The 18,396-nt window shown below is 45.3% G+C and overlaps 1 protein-coding gene across 1 annotated transcript; it reads right to left on the bottom strand.

Moving 5' to 3' along the window:
* Nucleotides 1-10,105: 10,105 nt before the first annotated feature.
* On the bottom strand, nucleotides 10,106-13,514 carry LOC130527652 (E3 SUMO-protein ligase EGR2). The gene is made up of 2 exons (XM_057036340.1): nucleotides 13,058-13,514; nucleotides 10,106-12,813 (listed from the first exon to the last, which is right to left on the bottom strand). The coding sequence occupies exons 1-2, from the start codon at nucleotides 13,212-13,214 to the stop codon at nucleotides 11,483-11,485; spliced, it is 1,488 nt and encodes a 495-aa protein (XP_056892320.1). The 5' UTR covers nucleotides 13,215-13,514; the 3' UTR covers nucleotides 10,106-11,482.
* Between the last annotated feature and the right edge of the window lie 4,882 nt (nucleotides 13,515-18,396).

Consider the following 18,396-nt stretch of genomic DNA (forward strand, 5'->3'; position numbering starts at 1 on the left):
GAGGTGATGCTGACACACAAGAACAACAGCAGCTGCCGTGATGATGATGAGGATGATGAGGATGAGGATGAGGATGATGATGATCTGGCCAGTCCTGCCATGTTCCAGACAGCAGCACAGAGCAACACAAAGCTGATTTTTGTGTTTGACTTGAACTTTTATCTAAATTGTCCCCTGCGGTCTGTGTTTTGGGGACCAGAGGTCAAAGGTGAATGAACGGCTCCAGTGTGCCAAACAGACGGAGAACGTCCAGAAGGGCAGAACTATTCGCAGATGATGGAGGCAGTTTAGTCCAGAGGGTTTGAATTCTTTCCCGCTCACTCTGACCCTCATCACGGGAGGTCGTGCCCACTCCTCCATCTCTGAGGGGTTCATATAATATTTAAAGGGGGCGCTATTCTGCACACAAAGCTACCGCACATCTGTCCATTCCTCCATTTAGTTCCTCTTCCTGAGGTTTCTTCTACTTTTTTTTTTACTGGGCTTGAGGGCAGAAAACTTTATGAGACAAACCGGGGTCAGATAAATAAAACTAACCCGACAGACGTGTAATCAATCAGACATATTAGGTGAGACAAAATGGCAACACACACACACACAGACAGACAGACAGACAGACAGACAGACAGACAGACAGACAGACAGACAGACAGACAGACAGACAGACAGACAGACAGACAGACAGACAGACAGACAGACAGACAGACAGACAGACAGACAGACAGACAGACAGAGAAGAAAAAAATCTTGTTGTTCAGGAGCTGAAGCGCCACTTGCTGGTCAAACAAGAGAAGTGCATAATAATAATAATACTAATAATAATACATGTGGGTAAGAATAAAACATATTCAAAGGGACAAGAATCACATACTAATAGTTCTAAAAAAAAAAAAAAAAAAACTGCTGTTGGAAGCTTTTAAAAAAAAATTATTTTGGATATCCAGAGCCAAAACTACGTGACCAACCTAAATCTGTCAGTCACATCGTATGAGCTTGGCAATAAAAAGTTCAGCTTCCAAACTGCCTATATGGTATATCCCATATTTCTCCCAAGCTCACAGCTTGGCAAACAACAGCAGTAAATGTAGCGTAGCAGCCACTGAAGTAATGTTCTCTGCAGACTATGTGAAAACCCGCTCTCCTTATGGAAACATCAATTAATGTGTGTGTCAACATAATAAGCAGGATTGTCTGTTAATTATCTGAGAGCAGCACTGTGTGATCTCGCCTCTGTGTTTTTGAGTCATTGTTTGTTTAGAACATTGGTGATATTATCACTTGGTGACACACGGAGCGCTCCAAGTGTCCAATAAACCATGTGACAAATCAGCAAATTTCACATATCTCTTTAATCCTGAATCATATCAGGTAATAAAACCTCACAGGTGTGAATGTCTGGATTACTTTGAGATTTTCAGGTATTGCACAGTGACCACTGACACTTTAGGACCCTTTTTTTTTAAACATAATAATGACTCCTTTTATAATTAGGAATAAAAGAAAAAGTAATAAAGAAAGAAAAAAAGCCAAACCTGTTACATCAATCTCTACCCCTCTACGCCCTCCACATGCCACACTCATCCAGTCATGACAGGGAAAGACTGACACACAAAAGCTTAAAAACTCTCTCCCTCGGGAGGGTTTGATAGGATGAATACGATGCTGGGCTGTTTTCTCATTCTCGCGTCAAGAATCGTGGCAAATTTAGGCCCAACACCTTTATCCATCCCTCCTTATTCATATTTATGAGAAGTGACTGACAAAGCCATTGTTTGGTAATTACAGTGTGGTGAACCTCCATTGTCTTTAGATTGGTGGAGACTGAGGCATGCTGGGCCTCGGCTCGCAGCACTAATGCAAACCTCTTCCATGTAGATATTATTAGTCACTGTTTGCTTAGCAACCACAACACATGTCTGACTTTTTTTTCCCTTTTTTTTGCACAATGGAAATGTTTTGCCTGGGAGTTTATTTTATTTTGGCTCACAGGCGGGCGGAGAACAGCGAGGGGACAGCGGCGAGATCATCTGTGTGATGCTCGACGTTGAGGTTTACTCATCTAACACGGTTTTTGAGTGATGTGGTAGTTTTTTTTTTCTTTACAAAAAGAGAAAAAAAGACAGGAAGCAGAAATTGCAGTGATTCGCCGATTAAGGTGATTCTCAGCGAGTTCCTGTGACCTGATATGTCAGACTGAATCCACAGCTCGACACATCACCAGTCCTGCACCATGAGGCAAATCATCAGCACAGGAGGTGACGTTAAGTCTTCGAACAGCAGGGGGCGCCAGTAATATGCGGGGATTTACGGGTGAACCTTACAAAAGGAATTGAGACAAGTTACAGTCAAATATTTGAACTGTTTTGAAGGTCTGGTGATGAGATGGATGCCATCAGTGTCGTATTGTTGTTATTATTGTTGTTTGTTGCCTTGTGTGGTGCGCTGAGCAGAAACTGATGAAAAGAACCTGCACATATTTTAAAGGATGAGGATGAATTCCTATTAATCAAATGGGCCTGGGCCATCTCTTAGCAGTCGGGGTGACACAATGGAAGCGCCGGCAACGTTAATATATCACTTTAAGTGCCAGTTATCCTCATTAAAGCGATAAATGCGATGAAACTACAGGCTAACAGCTTGAAAATCATTAACGCATTCACTGCACAATTCAACTCAGCTGTAAGAGCACAGTTTATCTTCTTCACGCAGGCCATTAATGTGAGCGCAAACCCCTCCATGGTGAGGTGGGGGAGGGGGGGGGGGGGGTTGAGTGGAAGACAGAAGTAAAACATTTGGACAAGTTGCGAGGAAGTCACACTGGTGCAGCCGTGGCCTGCAGCTGTTGCTCCACAAGCCTCGCACGAGGGCCTGGAACTGCAAAGGTCTGTTTAAAAGGCTTTTCAAAAGCTAGAGTTTCTCCCTGTCTCTCTCCTTTCAAGGACCATTAAACTGCCAGTTTCAGACAGCGTTGCAGACAGTGCCATTTTCCAGTTCCATTTCATCAAAACCAGAAGCCGACTGATGCGTTGAAACCTGCTCAAATGTCCCCATTTGAACAGGTTTTCTTTCTTTAGCAACACTTAAAAGACCGAATTAACCATATCATTCCATCTATTTCTGGTTATGTGCGTTAATTGCAGCTGATTCATCTTATTTACTCACAGCTTGCATTTGTTCCTTTATGATTAATCCCTGAAGACGGACAGACGCCTAATTCCAAACAGGTCAGATGACCTGATTTCTGAATGGAAACTGTAAAGATAACACATTAATGCCTAGCTATCATAATACACAGGCCTTATAGCAGAACTCCATGTATCACAGTGACAGCGATTACCCAGATCTCTGCATTCTTAGCTTGTTGCCATAGTAACACGTGTATGTCTTATCAAGTACAGCCCTTGTGATTTTTTTTTTTCCCACTGCAACTTATTTAGGCTGTTCACTGTAGGTATGACAACAGGCTGTTGAGTTGTTGCATTCATTATCATGTTAATAGACTTAACAGCCATTGTGTGTTAGCTTAACCTCTGATCTCGCTCCGTCAAAATTGTTGTCAGCTAATATCAAATTAGGCTTTTATGCAAATGATGTGCAACGCTCGGGGACTAAAAATAGGCCATAATTCATCCGCGATCTGAAATGATGATACCGGATGATATCAAAACAACGTTGCTGCACTTTAATGGTTTAGCATGATGGAGGATGCTCATGGCTGCTGATGCAGGTTTTTATTCCAGCCCGTCATCACATTGTGGACCTTCAGCTCCAGATATTCCCAAATTCTGCAAATAACCGGCAGCCTGAGTGAGAAAAAGGATTTTTTCCCCCCACTGCTTTCCAGAGAAAGGCCGTCATTTTCGGCAGCAAAGCCACAAAGAGCAGAATTTATTTGAACATATAGTCACTTTGTAACCACCTCATCACACACTTGTACTTCTTCCCCAGATGAAAATAATGAGGCTGTTTGATGTGCGACAGCTACGGGCCCTAACGAGAGGAGTAGACTGTTCAGGACACATGAAAGCTCTTCAGTCCATTTAGAGCGGGAGCGGCCATTACGGCGCCAGGACCGAGGCACTGCGGAGGTCTGTCGACTTCATGGAGGGGCGCAGGATTTAATGATGAAGGCAACGGCTGCATTTGTCACCCTTTTAACTCCAGGTGGAAGGAAGGAGGGACAGAAACTCCGCATTTGGGGGCAAAATGAATTGGCTGTAACCGGTAATGTGGGAGGGTGCTGCACGGGTCCTGCAGGAGATCACCAACGAGGGGAATCTGCTACATAAATTTAAGTCCTTGATAGTGCTACCTCTGCCTCTGTTTAAGTGATTGTTCAACTCCAATCAAAATCCTCCTTTCGCTCATAATGGTAATTTTCTTCCAGGATTTGTCTTTGTTAGAAAGTGATGAGTCCATAAATTATCTCTCCTTTTTTTTTGTCATTTAGAGGGAGGAAGCAGCACATCTACCTCTCATCATATCAATCTTCGCTTCCACTGTGCCAGAAGAGACACAAACACAGAGAGAGAGGATGAGTAGGAGGAAGGACGAGCTGATGGCGATGGAAAGATCAGCAGCTCTCCATTTATCTGGAGGATGTTGGAGGAAGACCTCCAGCTGAGACGGGGTTAATATTTCCCCGGATGAAGTCGCGGGGAACACTGCGGCATGTCACGTCAGTGGCGACCCCGGCAGCCGAGCATCGAGTTAATGGTTAGACGCCACATCCTGCCGCTGGGCACCATTTTGGCTCCATAACAAAGGAAGACCTGCCTGAGCGCCCATGCTATCCATCACCTAACGGACAGCAGTTCCTGATTAGCTAACAAGTGTGAGGATGCATCAATCCTGAGGAGTGACAGGGAGTATAAATACACAAATACGCAGACGGCGGGAGCCTCACGCTGATGCTGTAAACATATCTCGTTAACAGGAAGCAGACCCTCTGCCGCTGAAGTGCTGAGTGACAGGATCACCGATGACTAACAACAGAGTAGAATCTGCCATTTCTGCCTTGCTCAGCGGTCCCTGTTCATTTCCCAAAAAGCCAACATCGCCTTAATCCCTTTGAAGCAAATCCAACCTGGCAGTGGCTTTTAATTATGTGGACCTTGTTGGAATCATATAAATCCACGCCAAAGCACCTCCTAATTCCCAGATAGCAAAAGTTCCAACACAAGCGGTCCATTTTGAGCTGTAACGGGCTCAAACATACTCTTTAAAGCCACAAAAGCTACAACCTAAATGTCATTGTTCATTCAAATGGTGATTGCTTACAGCGCAAGGCAAGAGGCAGCGGGGCCTGCAGAGAGAGAAAAGTGTTTTGATTTTTAAATGTGCTCTGCTGATCTGACTCATGCATATGAAAGCTCCCATTTAAAGCGCCAAGAATCACAGGAGGGGGACAAAACACATCCCCTTAGGTTTCAAACACTCTACAGGTTTGAGATCAGAGACGGCCTCGGTCTGGTATGCAGCTTTCCTTCCACTTGGGAATCGTACCGTACCATATACGCCCTTGTGTGACCCCAGCATGGCTCCTATACACTCAGACATGGAGAAACATCACCCTCTGGGAAAGTGACAGTCCGTCACCAGCTAAAAGCCACCGGGGAGACGGATGCCTATTATGGACTACTGAGGAATAAGGAGGGGACACACACACACACACACATACACACACACAAGCATTAAAACACTGTCGGACACATTTAAATGTATTTCATTACAGACGTTTTCATGCTGTCAAGGACATTAGCGATGCTATCTGGCAGATCAAATATCGATTTGCAAAGAAGCTGTAACTTTCACGAACAAGCTTGATTGGAAGGCTGCAGCGTGCATAAAAGCAGCAAATCTTCCATTGCAAGCAGGTCTAAGGTCACCATAAAAGCTGTAATATCAATGTGTAAAATAGGAGACGGCGCTAGACTGCATTCTCTGTCCGTGCATTGCAGGAAGGTTAGAGGAATCGTTGCTACAACGTTGCAGGATTCAAAGAGCGGAGGTCATCCAATCAGTCTTTTATCAGCATGGAGAGACCCCGAATGAACCAGAACAATATAGTACATGAGAGAGGTGGATGAAATCGGATACGTCTCAATACCAAAGACAGAACATATTTGAATTTTAAATAGACCATAGAATACACTTCAACATAAATTGTCCCTTTATGCTAACCATCTGCACTTCACTCATGTTACCATCCAGAAAACAACGGCGGCTCTTTGTTACTCTGTTATTCTTTGCTAATGGCTCCAATTTAAAAGAAGAATTCAACAGGCGTTCAAACAACGGCGGCGGAGAAACCGAGCCGCTGATGCTGAAGTAGCGACATTTTGCATATATTTCACGGAGCTCAAAAGAGCACCGCTTGATTTGGATGGGTAATTTCGGAGCGGAATACACACGTTCGAGGCTGCAGCAGCTCGTGCCCATGAAAATCATCGCCGTGCTTGACGGGAATGTGCGTGTTCCAGCCCACTCGTTTTTATACTAACAGTCTTTATGTCCCAGCCCAGCTTCTTCTCCCGGGCTCTCATTCCATCTTGGCAATGACAGACCCACACACACACACACACGCACACACACACACACACACACACACACACACACACACGCACACACTCATTTGAATCAATCACTCAATCAGCCTCCCTCGCTCACTTCTTTTTTCGTCCCGAAACACGTTTCCTCACACTTCCAAACATTCTCTTTGCTTCTCTGGGTGAGCCATCGTTAAGTAGAGAGAGTGCCGGTGTTTGGCCACAGTATTCCCTCCCTCCAAGCATTGAACTCAACAGCTGAGGCGTACAGTGGGCTCCCGCTGGTGACAATAGCTGTCACAGGCATGCCTCATTACGGCGGCTGCAAAATGTCAAAGCACTATAAGTAATCACTCAAAGCTCCGCCGTACACACTTTCCTACCCCAAATTATTCCAATGGAAAAAGGGGTTAACAGCCGTGTCTCTGGGGGGGGAGATGAAGAGAGGGGATGGTGGTTTTTTAAGGTATTTTTTGGTGTGAACGCATCTGATCTTTCCTCTTTTTTTACGAAAAGAGATGTCAAATATTTCATCTTGAGACATTTTGGTGCAAAGCATGCATCTGTGCAGGAAGGTCTGCTGCTCCATCACCAGCCGAGCAGGACAATATTTCACCCTGTTGTCACGACGATCATTTGAGATCTTGGAAAGCGCAACCCTCACGCCAAAACCGACGCCTGATTTAATGGCCAGGACGCGGCGCAGCGAGGATCTGTTCTATATCACAGTGGGTGATAAAGTGCTGTAAATATCTGATTCCCGGAGCTTTGCTGCAGCTCTGCTTCGGTGTTGCAAGGGCTTAAACCTGCAATGCTCCGAGGCTGCTTGCCAATTACCCCGAGTATTGCGACGGAGTCATTCGGATAGCTGGTCCTTTGAAGTAGTTACCATAGAGATGTCGTGTCCTGGACTCCCTGACCCTAAAATTGACTTTCAGTTTCATGAAGGAGCGAGGAGAAGGTCTGTATTTCCAACTCCAACTTGGCCGAGTCTGTAATACAAATGACTTTAGGGGCCAGAACAATGGAAAGAATTAGGCACTTTAGAAATGTTTGCATAACGAGCTCCTTCTCGCTGGAATGGCTCTCTTCTTTTTAATCACCTGCACTCTCCAGACCACCTACACCCTTCTTCTCCATCAGATACATTACCAACAGGCCGGTGTACGGTCCGAAGAATTAATCTCCCGGGCCTGATTGCCATTACCACCATGTGATTATGCACCTTGATTACCGAGCCCACCCCGAGGACCGTGACGCGCCTTGGCGCACAGTTACACTTGCGCATAAAATTATGTGGTGATTATCCCACAATGGATCAATCCACGAGAGAAGCAGACGGTGCGGCCGCACAGTCTCGAGTAGGGCTGTGATTATTAATAGGCCCTTCAGGTGACCTGATACCTGAGGCTTGAACCGGCGAAACGGGATCCTTCATATAAGCAAATACATTCATTTTCATACATTCTGGAAGCCATTATTGGATTATTGTTGTAGAGCTAGAATTGTTTGGAGTTCAAGCATGGATAAATGCAATGTTGGACTCTTCACAGGCGACTGGGGCCGCACTTGTCCCTCTCTAGGCAGAACTTCAGACGTTCAACAGCAGCACAGATGTGCATGGGCCAAGGATGCTCCCAGTATTCAGCCTCTTCACTGGTGTCGCTAACAATAAACCAGCCAGTAGATTCAAGGTCAGCGTTTCCTCGCTCAGCAATGTAAAGGAAATGATGAAAGGATAAATATTTTGCAGCGGAAAAATACCATTTGCGTTCCAACCAGAGGTAGCAAACGTAGAGAGAGCGCGTTTGCAAGTACACGTCGTTCCGCGGCGACGTTTATCCTCCGAATTTTGGCCCGTCTAAACCTCTACTGTCATTTCAAAAGATCTTTTTTTTTCTTTTCATTTAATCCTCAGCCAAAGTTCTCATTTGGTGCCGCAGATAAATCGTCCCATTGACTTATCCTGAAGCAATCCGACATCAAGCGATTAATTGGATGAGACAATGAAGACACAAAATTCCATCCTTTCATGGTCCTCTTGCTGGTTACATATGTGAGGTGTTAGTCACACACACAGGAATTACCTCTGATTACCCCCCCCCCCCCCCCCCCCCCATCGCTTCCACCACCAAATGGTCTCTAATGTCAACATATTTGCATTAGTAATATCCTGGCAAGTATGTAATGGACTTGATGTGCCACGGCAGAGGTCCATATGCTGGAAAAAGTATCATTCTTAGTGGATGTCATGTGCCCTCGCTGCAATTACTTAATGGCTTTGGCAATTACGCACATCGGCAAGAGGGGACAACCCCCCCACCCCCCATAAATGTCAGTCAGTGGAAAGGAATTGATTTCAGCCTTTTGTCTGAATTAAACGGAGGTTTATTGTACTGCAAGGGTATTTCATTAAAGCGCCACTGAGACCATATGCCGCGGACGCATCGAGCACCTTTTCCAAAATGCAAATGTGAATTCGAGCTTCTGCGTGTACAAATGTAAAAACTCCATCAGTGGTCGGAGTTCAATGACTCTCCAGTCTTCGAGTGTGTGGATAATGGTCACCGTCCGCTGCACGCCGCGGCGATTCGAATCCCCGACCATCCATCGCCGGACAACGTTTGCCGCTGAAACCACACGGGCAGAGGGGCCCCACGTCGGCACCAGTTGGGCCGTGCGTGTACAAGGCGATGACGAGCGATGGACAGGAGGGGACGGTTGTACCCCGTTGCGGTCTGTCCACATGACAGCTTGCATCTAGACTCCAGTCCGGTGTGTTATCGGGCGCTTACGCAGCCCTGGGCACACAGAACAGGCTTCTGCCGGCCAGCTCATGCCACAGGAACGTGTGTGCGGGGCATGTCTGCACGGCTAGCGTGGAGCACACTGACTGGAATAGATGCGGGTTCTGCTCACGGCATAAACACGGCACATTCGTTTACCCTAAATAGCTGTTCCCCTAAATGTTCCATTTGAATCAAGCCTTTGTGATGACGCATATTTTGCGCGCTCTGCCTTCAACAATGCAAGTAATGGTCTTGCGATCTGCTTTTTCTTTTGTGTATCAGGGGAGACATTTTAAAGCATAACAACCATTAACCAGATTCATCAAAACTGCACAGGCAGCTCAGGCCAGGGGAAATTTCTCTAAGCAACAATATGCGTCAGTAGATCTGCGTCCCGCCTGGAAAGTAAGTGGAATTAATACACTTTTACAGCCAAAATGAATGAGGGAATGAACAAAGGCATGAATGAACGGGGCACATCAGATCACGCTCCTGACATAGCAGTAAAATGTCCTGTTTCACAGGTTTCCCGTGGTTACCATGGCACCCGTGCTGTTCATTGTGTACATGTATGAGGAAGTAATCTCTGAATTTGAGGGGATACGCAGCACCGGCAAACTTAATTGTGTTTGGGTCTCAGGGTGAGGGTGTAATATCTGATGTTGGGCAACCGTGCGCGGCTGCAGGGGCGCGTTCGCATCTGAATGTTGGGACAAAGGTCGGGAAAGGACAGTGAAAATGGGAGTCCAAATCACGCACAACAAACTCTCTGCTTCCAGAAAATTTTTATTTTGCTCATAAACTTTTCATAAAAATAACAACATCAATATCAATTTGAAGTATTGTAGAAACTGTGTATGTACAAAATCTTTACTTAAACAGTTAATATAACTTAAGGCCAGTTAAATAACTTTTTTTTGCAGAACCCTGGTGATAATGTCACCAAAGTCTCGACACTTTTTTTTTTTTTTTTGCTAAAGTTTTCAGCTTATAGCAGAGTCAAAAACAACCCTTTTTTGTCACCAAGGTAAAGTCCACAGAAACTCGCAGCAATGTGTGCTACCTGATTACTCAAAAGCAATTTTTAGGTGATTTGCCAGTCGTTTCCTCGTGTGATTAGACTGAAATCTGTACATAAAGTCAACTCATTTCCTCCACATCTACATAACACCACAGATCCATTCAAAATGTAGATCAGCAGGTCAGTGAAGTAACCCTCCTTGAACCGGCAGTGGGAGACCAAGTGCGAAAAAAAATGCTTCTGATATCAAACTGTCACATTTAAAATAGTGTTAGCCCTCAAAAACCCAACATTATCAATAATGTAGAATACATTTTTAACCTCGATAAATGACACTCAAATATGATAAATCTAAAATATACAATCAGCTATAAAAATACAAAGAAGTACAATAATACAAATATATTTATTTCCCATTTATGAATATATCTTTCACAACTGTAATAATCCAAACAACCTTAACACAACACAAAGACTAATGACAAAAAACACCGACAGCCAAATGATAAAAAGTTAAACAAACACTAAATTGGATTTCAAATGGACAGCTTTGTCGTCAAAGCCATAAATATGTTAGCCTACATTCATGTCAACAGCCCTCACTGTGCGGTGAGGGGATCACTTGACGGTTGTAATTCCAGGAAAAAAGGAAAACATTGACATAAACATGCATTTTTAAGAAACAGAGTCCAAACCATTGCGCTAAGAATGCTAAAAAGCAGAAAATAAGGATCTTAAATGGAGCTATTAATATTCTGTAAGTGCATTCCACCCAGGCTGAGAGGCGGTGGAGGCTGGAGCTGTCCAGATGAAGAGGTGCTGAACAGCAGTCATGCAACGCTGCAAGCACGGAGGTTTGGCACAGCTGACACCAACAGCAACAAGTCACTGTTTACCCACTTCTGCAACTTCTGCACGCTCGCATTAAGTCTGCACCTTCAGGAGCGGGAAAGCAGACCGAAACAGTCCTCCTGTGCCTTTCTGATTGGGGAAAAAAACAACAACATCTGCAATATTTGAAAAACCTCCGCTGTCAGGCCTCTCCGGGCATCAACTAGGTGTCTGCTGGCTTATCTTCCCAGTCGGAATGATCCATATGTGCGCTCGCACACGCAGACCTGTCTTCAGATCCCCTCGGGGAGGGTGAATGGCCATGCGCCGGCGTTCACCTGTGGCTTTATTTCCATTTTTTCCTTCTGTTTCAGGTGCACGCGTCCGTGCCGCTTCCTCTCGTCGCTGCGGGCGAACCTTTTCCCGCAGACGTCGCATGAGAACGGCTTCTCTCCGGTGTGAGTCCTGGTGTGGGTGGTGAGGTGGTCGCTACGGCTGAAGCTGCGCAAACAGATGCGGCACTGGAACGGCTTGTGGCCCGTGTGGATGCGGATGTGGCGGTTGAGTTCATCCGAGCGGGAGAAGCGCCGGTCGCAGCTCTCCATGGGGCAGGCGAAGGGCTTCTCTTTGGCCGTGCCGTGGGAGGCGGCCGGGGTCTTTCTTGCCCTGGGGGATTTTGTCGGACGGGTGGGGAAACTTTGTGCAAAGGAATCTGGCAACAAGGAAGAGTACAGAATGGAGTCTATGGTGCTGGGTAAAGCTGAGGAGGTGTATAACGGCTCACACTGATTGGACGCCTGTGGGTGTTCGGGGAAAGGTTTGAGGTTGGAAGAGAGACCCATAGGAGGGGGTGGGAGGTAATTATTGTACATGGGGGTCGAGAAGCTCTGAGTGCAGGTGTCAGAGAAACATGGTTCCTGTTTGATACCACCTTCCACTTTAAATTCCATGTCTGGGTTGGGGCCGATGGGGGGAAACGTGTCTAAAAGTTCCTTAACATCCATTTGCTGCTCGGGGGGGAAATCGCTTGACATCGGGAAGGTCTCTGTGTGGAACGTCGTTTCCAAACAGTCGTGCTTGTTAAACGCTCCCCACTCGTAACAGCTGCTGTCAAACTCGTTCTTGACCACCACAGGGAAAGACGCGGCCTCTGATTTCGGCTCGTCCTTCTTCTGGGTCGGAGCTCGACAGGAGCCGAAGCCCAGCTGGGAGGTGGACGGGTCGGGAGCCTGGCTACCGGTCTGATCGTCGGCATACCTCGGGCATGTCTGATCCGGGGGGTAAACGGGGGGGGAAGGTCCGGAGCAGGTGTAGGATTGTCTCTTGACGCCGTGGTCTGTGAAATTGCCGCCGCTGCTCTCCATCGGCGCAGGCGACGGATAAGTTTCCCGACTGTTGCCGCTCTGTTGCACTTCTGAAAGTGGCATCGTGGATATGCCCACGATCTCGGTGATCATATTGAGCAGCGTTTCGGTGCTGCACGGCGCTCCCTGAGATGCCTCCACATAAAAGCTGCCAGAGTAGGCGAGCGATGAGGGACTGTAGGTGTCTTTTGGGCACTCGCATGCGTTAAAAGCGAATTCCGAATTGGACGCTTCAGTTTTGAGGGTTGCGGGTGTTCCTTCTGTTGGATCAGAGACACAGAGAAAGCTTCGTCAGGGTCTGGGTTGTTTTTTTTTTTAAATTTAAAAGCACATCAAATGAAACGGACACGAAAAATCTGCGTTACATAAACACTCGTGCTTCTTTGGGCGCTGGGATGCCTCGATGTGAAGCGCCATTCGAATTCTCAGGTCCGTTTTCGGCGTGGCTTTCGGACACACGCATTCTTCATGCATGCACATTTAATCGCAATAAGGTGAACTCACCGTGGCCAAACTGGGCAGGTACCCCCCGCTCTGCATCGACGTACACCTCCTGGTTGTCCTTGCGCACGCTGTTTTCCATTCCGAGGGAAGAGCCGTTGCAGTTGTCAAACTGGGGGTAAAAAGAATCTTTCGCGTTCAAATCCATATTGTTCAACATAATGAGGCACTTGGAAGTCCGTCAGTCCAGGGGAGGGGGGAGGTAAAAAACAAAAAAAACCCCAAAGAATAGGTTAAATGGAAAACAAATGATGAAGATGGCTGTTTTCCTTGAAAGCCCCCTTTCCTCCAAATGATCCAAAATGGCTCGTGTCAAAAGGTGTAAAAAAATAGAAATTAAAGAAATATTCCTTTCCGCCTCTGCTCCTCGGTAGGCATTTGCTTGCTGTGGTTTTCACATCAGCGACTTCCCTTTTCTCTCCTTATATACACTTTGGCAGCTCCGTCGGCCCTCCTCCCCATTCATCAGCTCCAGTGAGAGGATTCCCCGCTGCGTGTAAACTTCATGCCCATATATGGACAGAGGATGTGACGGAGTCCCCCTCCCCAAGTCCTCCCTCCTCCCCTACCGTGGATGCTGGAGAGATGGAATCTGACGTTGCAACAAGTGGCAATCTTTGCTGGCATGTAAAGCCTTCTAATTAAGGGTCATTTTGCTTTTATTTTTGTATTTTATATTCAAGGGAGTGCTCCTGTATGCTGGGGGTGCAAACACAGGAAGTGCGGTTGCAACTGTAACTGTAGCTCTTTGTAAGGGGTGTAGGGAATAAATGTTGCTGGTTTAATGAATCGTAGAGGTTTGGTTCACTCTCCAATGGCAATATGCTTTTGACCACCGTTAGTGGGGCTTGTGAGTCTATGAAACACTTAACCAGAGTTCTCGCTCATTCCAAAACAGCTGAACTTAAATGGACACCGCATAAAGAAAATATTAAACAATAGGGAAAAAAGTGAATAAAAATGCCCATATTAATATGGAGTGGTTTGGTGAATCTTTATACTCCAACCTGCTGTCACTAATAGGTTATTTTTAGTCCAAATATTCACTATTATGTTTGTAACTGAATGCCGATGTCGGCTTTACGATTCTGCACAAATCTGAAGGTTTTGTTTCCACAAAGAATGCTGTTTTGCTTGAAAATGGAATGTTGTAGTCGGTACACAGACATGTGGAGGCCATGCAGAGGTCAGGTGAACTGGATTTGCTGCTGTTCACTTTAATTCTCAGTCATTCCAGCTAATTTTGGGGGTCAGTGATCCCTTTGAGAAGGTCGAGCCACAAAAGTATCGCAACGTGCAATTTAAATTGATAAAAGTAGCTATTAATATGCATGGATGGATGCTTGATTTACTTTAAATGAAAGTCTGTCAGGTGTTGTTTTGAAGCATCTGTTAATAGCTGTAAATTCAAGCGGTGATTAACTGACATCGTTTTGAGTCTGACGCTGATATGGATGCCTGGTCTGAATCTTAAATCCTAACCCCCACCCCCCCGAAGGCCACTGTTGCTGATATACTTCAAGAATTTTTAGAAACTGTGGCTACAAACACCAGCAAAAAAAAAACACACACACACAAAAAACCCAACAAAGTCTAAATGAACCCCTGGCCTTTAAAAGCATTGAAAGGGAGTCGATATCACCCCTGAGGTGTTCAGTGGTTGAACCCAACTGTTCACATGACATTTCAACCCCCAAAGCGCTTTTTTCATGTTCGGCATCTGTTGCCGGGTGCCCTCGGTGGTCACACTTCCTATTACAACTAGTCGATACTCTTTCACAGGGTGCTGAGGTGTGCAGCAGACCTCTGGCACCGGCGGGTTCAGGACCTGGGAGAGCGACAGCGGCCATTCAGCCGGCGTAATCACGAGTGAACCTGCGGCAACATCAGCTCCGCTTCAGCCTCCCTGTGTTTGTGAATGGCCCTCGTTTGCACAGAGTCAACCTGAGCGCACCTTGGACAACCAGGAGAAATTCACGCCATCTTCTACATACCTCTCTGTCTCCTGGAATTACGGGCGCCGTGACCACGGTTCTGGTTGGTCAGCCTTCATTTTGGCTGATTTGTTTTAAAGAAAGCCAAATTTCATTCAGCAAGGAATCATTAGTTTCATTTCACTGATTGTTTTCCTTTGTTCCTTGTGGAACTTAGCTATTTCGAAGAGATTTTATTCTTACTTTTGTTTCCCTGTGCGGTTTCTCCATCCAAATGACTAAAAATATTTCACCTGCTTTAACTGACATGGCGACATGTGCTGAATGTATAATTAGCACGCAGTCGTGGAAAAATCCATTTTGCTTCCATTTAAGAGAGGTTTTTGGTCTTCTGACAGCTGTCTTGAATAACAGAAAAAGCAGATAAATAGCATTACCTATTGTAGTTTAGTGGGAAGGCTGTTTCAGAAAGATTTTTTTTTATTTAATGAAAGTGTTTCCGCAGCTCAGCCACATAAATATTATTATTATTGTCAAGATTTAAAAGCCTGTGGCAAACATGGAAGGAAAATGCGTCTTCATGAGAGACCATTACAGATAACATGTTGAGACAGAATACTCAAATTTGATGTTATCTCCTTTGGTGCTGAGCGGCATAAAGTGTATCAGAGGCTCTGCGAGTCGCTACCCTGTCATCTTTTTAAGGTGCTGTATGATAATAGCGCATAAGCTCTTTCAGTGCAGCAGTGACATTCTCCTGGACAAATGGTTTTCACCTCAGATGTGCACTCTAATTCCAGGCACAGCGATATTTAGCTCTGTGGAGCTACCTCCAAGTAATTCAGAGTCTATTAAAACCAATCTGATCACGGAGGGTTCAGATCACGGGATGCTGTTATGATAACTGCAGCGTGGCTAACCTCTCCCCCCCCTGAAATGCCACAGCACAGGGACCGAGTAATGGATTTATGTAATGTTAGCACTTACTGACATTAGAGCGCAAAGGTAAATCCATAGCTGTGGAAGTTAAATGTATGCCTTTGTTTTAGCAGCAAGCTCCGGTTTCTCCTGGAACCTCGAGGAAGGTGAGGGGAAGAATAAAACAACCCAACATTGGCTGCCATGTTTTAACAAGGATATTGACTTCAAAAGAGGTTCAAAGTGTTGGCTGTGGAAACGAGATGAGACGCTGCTGTAATGAAAGGATGTCCTGGCACTTGTACATACTTGTCGTTGCTGGAAAGCACACGGAGGACTTGCATTAATATAGAACTAAAACAGACCTGGACCTGGTGGAAGAGAAAAAAATTGACCCAAGCAGACGGTGGTGCTCTGAGGAGATCACATGTTGGATCTGTCGGTCACTGTCAGCTGGAGGGTCTTTTAAAGCCTTCCCCATTTCCACTTAAAGCATAGGTGTCAAACTCTGGCCCATGGGCTAAATTTGGCCCGCGATGTAATTATATTTGGCCCGCGAAGCCATACCAATTGACTATTAGTGCCGGCCCGCCGGTATTATTGCTTAAAGTGCATGTGCTAATACTACAAATACCAGAATGCTCTGCTGGTGTTTTGGTGTGAAAATCCACACTCCACATCAGTTGGTGGTGGTAATGCACCAATATGTGGCTTGCCAACCACCAAGAAAGAGGAAGTAGTCATAGCAACCTTATATGCTAATGCTAATATTGGTACTGCACTACCCCTCTGAAAAATGGTAAAAAGAAAGGCAGAAAATAAGACCTTTCTGAACAGGTAGGAGGCAGAATATCTGTTTAGATATGTAAAAGACGGACTTGTCTGTCTTGTATGTGGAGCCAACGTGCATTACAAGGAGAACAACAACAGATGACACTATAAAACGCAACACCAAGACAAGCTCAAACACCTGGAAATGACTCAAAGGTGCCAGAAAGTAGAAGAGATGAAAAGGCATTAGATTTACATTACATTAACTTACAATGGCAAAAGACTACTGTTGAAATGAATGCCAGTGATTTTTTTTTAATTTGAATTTCGATTTGGCATGTGTGCAACACTATTCTTATCAAGGATGTGTGTTTTGCCCTTTATGTTGTTTGTTTTATATCAATTTCATTGGGAAATATTGTCCAAACAGGTTTCTTGTAATACTGGGCAGGAGTTTAAAGCTCTGGATCTGGTAAATCTGTTGAAAAGTTACGTTTCGTACAAAACAAGCTTTATGAAATTAGCTTCTTCCCTCACTGTTGCATTCGGAGGATATCACCAATTTGGAAGGGCACTTCCTGGTTCAGTCACCTGATCACCACCTCAGGATGTTGTTTAGAGACTCAGTGTGTCAAGGTCAAACATAAAGCCAGGTAGGGTCAAGGCCAGGACATTCAAAGTCTTGGATTCTTATGGTTAGTTCACATGAGATGACAACAGCTCAAAGCTCTGGGCTCAGTGGCTTCTTCCTCAATCCACTGTTAGACACACATGTTAGATTTGGTTGGTGTGTGTCCAATGATGGACTGGTGAAATGTCCAGAGCGTGTCCCCGCCTCCAACACGGTGACTCCAGCACCTCCTGTGATCCCGATTAGGAATGAGCATCAGAAAATGGGTGGAGGGAGGAGGTGTTTTAGGCGGCGGCGGCGGCCTGGATGGACGGTGACGTCTGCTTTGACTGTGATAAATAAAACAACAAACCGGCTTTAAGTAACGACATTAACAACCCAACTGTTTTCTTTTACCCTACCGATTACGCTTCCATGCACCAGACAGTTCCATCCCGACAAAATAAAAGCATGAATAACAACTGCACACAGGAGGGAATCTTCAAACGTTGTTGATTTGGTAAAAAAACAACCTAAAAACAGACCAATGTGTTTTATTAGAGATTGTAAATGCTGATTAGTGAGTTTAAATGCCTTATTTACATTATTTTCGCTCATCCTATTAACATGTTTTTTGATGGAAAACCAGATAATCCACGGACTGCCTCCCGCTATTGAAAAGCGCTATTCAGCGTCTCTGCATCCATCACTTTTGTAGCAGCAGCTCAGTTTAGTGGACATCGGGCCTGCAGCCTCATTTACTCCATCCTCCCAAACAAAACAAATGAGCCGACTCAGCGTCAGATCCACGCCACGTCTCGATTGCATAAAAACCTAAAATCATTAGGCTGAGAATCAAAGCCAACGCTTGTTATACAGTAGGTCCGCGAGGTCTCGATGCTTTGGCACTCAAACAAGTATTCTGCCCACTCTTTGGGAGTAAATAATAGAAGAACGTGATCCTGGACCATAACTAGAGATCCAGTGAGATACAGTGGTTGCTATGTGAGAAAAACAAACAAAAAAAAGGTTTTCAAAGACTGGATCTGCAGCAGCTATGCAGAAAATATTGCATTAGATCTGCAACAGAGAGAGATTTGATTTTTTTT

The sequence above is a fragment of the Takifugu flavidus genome, chromosome 6 (genome assembly GCF_003711565.1).
Source record: "Takifugu flavidus isolate HTHZ2018 chromosome 6, ASM371156v2, whole genome shotgun sequence".
NCBI lineage: Eukaryota > Metazoa > Chordata > Actinopteri > Tetraodontiformes > Tetraodontidae > Takifugu > Takifugu flavidus.

Bases quoted from the DNA above. Each gene is read 5' to 3' on its own strand.
- LOC130527652 (XM_057036340.1), bottom strand. From the start codon at position 13,214: ATGTTGAACAATATGGATTTGAACGCGAAAGATTCTTTTTACCCCCAG. The intron at 12,814-13,057 runs GTGAGTTCACCT...CTGATCCAACAG, and splicing joins ACCTGCCCAGTTTGGCCACG to AAGGAACACCCGCAACCCTC.